The sequence below is a fragment of the Carex rostrata genome, chromosome 20, assembly GCF_964058835.1.
Source record: "Carex rostrata chromosome 20, lpCarRost1.2, whole genome shotgun sequence".
In the NCBI taxonomy this organism is placed as follows: Eukaryota; Viridiplantae; Streptophyta; class Magnoliopsida; order Poales; family Cyperaceae; genus Carex; species Carex rostrata.
The window spans coordinates 5,671,155-5,675,196 of record NC_135937.1 but is presented as its reverse complement, the minus strand read 5'-3'; the positions used below and the strand labels follow the sequence as shown (position 1 = coordinate 5,675,196).

General features: G+C 36.7%; 2 protein-coding genes across 2 annotated transcripts; both read left to right on the top strand.

Moving 5' to 3' along the window:
- The first annotated feature begins 633 nt into the window (after positions 1–633).
- Positions 634–1,454, top strand: LOC144572652 (uncharacterized). Its single transcript, XM_078322305.1, has one exon. The coding sequence runs from the start codon at positions 704–706 to the stop codon at positions 1,190–1,192; it is 489 nt and encodes a 162-aa protein (XP_078178431.1). The 5' UTR covers positions 634–703; the 3' UTR covers positions 1,193–1,454.
- Positions 1,455–2,399: 945 nt separating this feature from the next.
- LOC144572828 (uncharacterized) lies at positions 2,400–3,758 on the top strand. Its single transcript, XM_078322505.1, has one exon. It carries the CDS (start codon positions 2,400–2,402, stop codon positions 3,756–3,758), a length of 1,359 nt encoding a protein of 452 aa, XP_078178631.1.
- Positions 3,759–4,042: the final 284 nt, after the last annotated feature.

The following is a 4,042-nucleotide window of genomic DNA, read 5'->3' as shown; positions in this document are numbered from 1 at the left end:
AGTTTGGTGCAAGTACAAATAGTAGCTTCAATTTAGTATAGTTTATGGAAGATGTAAGTCAGCTTAATTATTGTCTTCAAAATTTACATAGCAGCCCATGCAAAGAAGTTCATTTTTGCTAACCATTTTGCTTATTTAGGGTTTCCGTTTTCTTATTATAATATATATAGCGGTACAGTATCCACACGTAAAATATGAATATTATAACCAAAATGACATTTCACAATAATACATGCATTCCCTATTAAATCATAGAAATTATATCCACAATTTTAATTTTTATATGGTTTGCTATTTCAAAAAAAATATTATAATGGATATTACAAATACAATAATGGATATTACCCATATTTAATATATGCTCACAAGTATAAATTGACAAAACAAATTAATTATGATTTTTTTTGCAGGGTACACCGATAAAGTTCAAGAAATATTAAATACTTGAGAGTTTGTGACCCTTAGCCCATGGAAACCTCGTAAAGACACTTAGCCAAACTAAACTAATCACTTCTTTTCCCAGTAACCAATATCTAATCATGTCTATAAGTACCAACCACCCTCCATCCATCTCTTATTATCCAATTATCTCAAGTTCACACCAATAAATCCTCACATTTAAACCCATTTCTCCCAATTAACATCCATACTCGATCATCCACAATTAAATCCACTTCCTTTCTTAATTAACTAGCTAGTTAGCATGAAAAGATTATTTGAAAATGCAGTATACTACGAGGCACCTGATAACATTGACATGGAAAATATATTGGTGTTTCTGGCTCAGCATGAAAGCAACTTGCTTTCTCATTGTACAATGGCTACAAAAGTCTTCGAGTGCAAGACGTGCAATCGCCGGTTTCCTTCCTTTCAGGCACTTGGTGGTCACCGTGCTAGCCACAAAAAACCGAGGATAGCCGGAGATGGGAGCCTGCTCCAGCCGAAGCTGCATGAGTGCTCAATTTGTGGGCTTGAGTTTGCCGTTGGACAAGCCCTAGGAGGCCATATGAGGCGGCACCGGCCACTGGGTCTTGCACACGGCGTTGTAGTAAAAAAGCAAGGAGGAGAGAAAAAGGGGTTGTGTTTTGACTTGAACGAACCCGCCTCCAGCGAAGAAGAGGTGGATTCCGACAATGTCAGGGACTTTGATATCACGGATACAAGTCCGATTGCCGTCGATTGTGTCCTTTAGTTTTTAATGATTAGGTTTTTTTTTTTTTTTTTTTTCAAATTTGGTGGATCCATGGAGTTTTTTAAAAAAATATATTTTTCTTCTTTTTTTCCCCTCAATATCTGAGTTCGTCCTTTTGGTTGTGAAATGGACTCTCAGAGGGGCTTGTTTTGGGAGGAAAAATATAGTTTCTTTAGTGCCCTCCTGTTCTAAATTTGATTGTAAGCTAACTAATTAAAAAAATGTGGAGAACTTATCTTTGACAGCGTCGTTGGGGCAGCAGTGAGGAAATGGAGGAGGTAGTTTATCACCATCAATTTTTTTTTTTTTAAAGAGGATACTTTTAATTCCAAATTTTGCTTTTCTTAATTAGGAACCTTTAGTAAGCCACTTTGTTCTTGTACGCTCTGTATAATTGCTTTGTTTAATGTTAAAAGAACTATTAGCGAAAGTTGCATTTGTAAAATCAGTTTTGAGCATTAATTGTCATAGAAATAAGTTAAAGTACTGAAGAGAAACATAGTTTAATTCAGTTTAATGAAACGGGCAGGTCATTCCTTTTTTAAAAGAAAAAAGGTAAAGGTAAACTGCTTACGAAATGCTTGGGTAAGTAATTACAGCATAAGAAATCTTAATCAAGATTTATTCTCTATTAAGTTTAGGTAAATGCTGTACTTTCTATTAATTCTTTCTAACGTGCCATTTTTATATTACATTTAATTTAATATCAAGAATAACTTTTAATCAAGGTTTATTCTCTATTACGTTGCGACTTTAGTTTTCTGTGAAAATCAAGTTTGAGCACTACTGAGCCAGCGGTTCAGAATCAGTGAAGTGCTTGAAGGGCAAGATCGTTTAGAGCCAAGTTTTGTTTTAATGAATACAAGAATTTTGTACCGGATAAGGGACAGAGCCATCTCTGTTGCCATGATGATAAGTATTTACTTTCAATTAGCAATTTTAGATTCAATTTCAGTTTCAAATGTAAGAGGAGTAGACAGTCAATGTTGTAGCATGAGCACCTTTGCTAACTGGAGTCAGTGCCAGTATAGTCGAAAGGGGAGGTTCTGTAAGGCTTCTGAAATTACTATAATGATATTATTTTTGTCCCTTTGTTGTGTGAGTTATGTGAGTCTCATTATGTGTTCTATGATGTGGCCTAAGATCAATTTCTTCAAGCAAGTAGAACTGTGCAGTTCAGATTCACACAAGAGATTACTAATAAGAAATGAATTATAAACCCTCATACAAATTCATATCTTGGAATGTTCGAGGAGCCAATGATAGGGAAAAGCGGTTGGCAATTAGACAAACTATTCTATTGGAAAAGCCGGATATAGTATGCATGCAAGAAACAAAAATTTCGTGTATGACTAATAAAATAGCAAAGGAACTATGTGGAAGAAGGCTAGGTCACTTTTCAACTCGAGATGCAGATGACACTCGGGGTGGAATTCTCATTGCATGGTCTGACAGAAAATTTTCTCTTGTTGACACCACTGTAAGGACTTACTCACTGTCTTTATTGTTCAAAAACCGTGAAGACTCTTCCACTTTCTTATATACTGGAGTATATGGCCCATCTGTGAGACCAAATAGGCAGAGTTTTTTTGAGGAATTGAGAAATCTTAAACCTTTTAACAACACGCCATGGATAGTAAGCGGAGACTTTAATATCACTATGAGACAAGAAGAACGAAATAATCCGAACTCGGATTGGAGAGGAACAATCAATTTTGCGAGACTAGTTTCAGATTTGGACCTTTTAAATATTACACTACAAGGTAGGAGATTTACATGGTCTAACGAAAGAGATGACCCGTCAATGGCCCAATTAGACAGGTTCTTAATCTCATCCGATTGGAATACTAAATTCCCGAATTCTCAACAATTTTCACTACCTAACACTTCTTCAGACCATTGCCCTATTTCATACACGGCACAAACACAGTTCCAAAAAACCAACTTATTCCGATTTGAAAACTGCTGGCTCAAATTTCAGCAGTTAGATGAACTAGTTGCTCAACAATGGGAACAAATGGGAGAGGCAAACACACCAGAACAACTACAGGGCAAATTTAAAGCACTCCAAAAAGCAATAAAAAACTGGGCAGCAGATAGAGTCGGCTCAATCAAAGAGCAAATCAAAGTCTGTAGGGATTTCCTTGGCTGGATAGACAAAGCTAAAGAAATAAGAAGAGCTACTCTCATGGAAAAGTATGTAACTTGCTTAATCAAGAAAAGATACACAACTTTGGCAATCTTAGAGGAAGATATATGGAAACAAAGAGCTAAAATAAGGTGGGAACTACAAGGCGACAAAAATACGCGATATTTTCACACAATAGCATCGAGTGCTAAGAGAAGCAACACCATAATGCAAATCGAATGGAATGGACAGCAGTTCTCTGACCAAAGAGCCAAGGCAGAAGCTTTTTTCCAATTCTATAAAGATCTCATGGGCAAATCATCACAACCCACACCGGATATTTGTTGGGAAAATTTATATGGTCAGGAGCAAAGGGACCTACAGACCTTAGAAGACCCCATCACCATTCAGGAGGTGCAAGAGGTAATCCAAGCATGACCAAAGAACAAAAGTCCGGGTTCCGACGGATTCACCGGTGAGTTCTATATAAGGTACCAAAGCATTTTGATTAGAGATATTCATGCGGTTCTATCGCACATCACAACAACAGGAGCCTCCTTACACCCCCTAAACACCTCACACATAATACTTATCCCCAAAAAAGAAATTGCCCTTCACCCACAAGACTATAGACCGATTAGTTTAATACATGGGATGCAAAGAATTTTTTCAAAAATTCTAGCAAACAGGGTCCAGCAACACATCCCCCATATAGTACATGA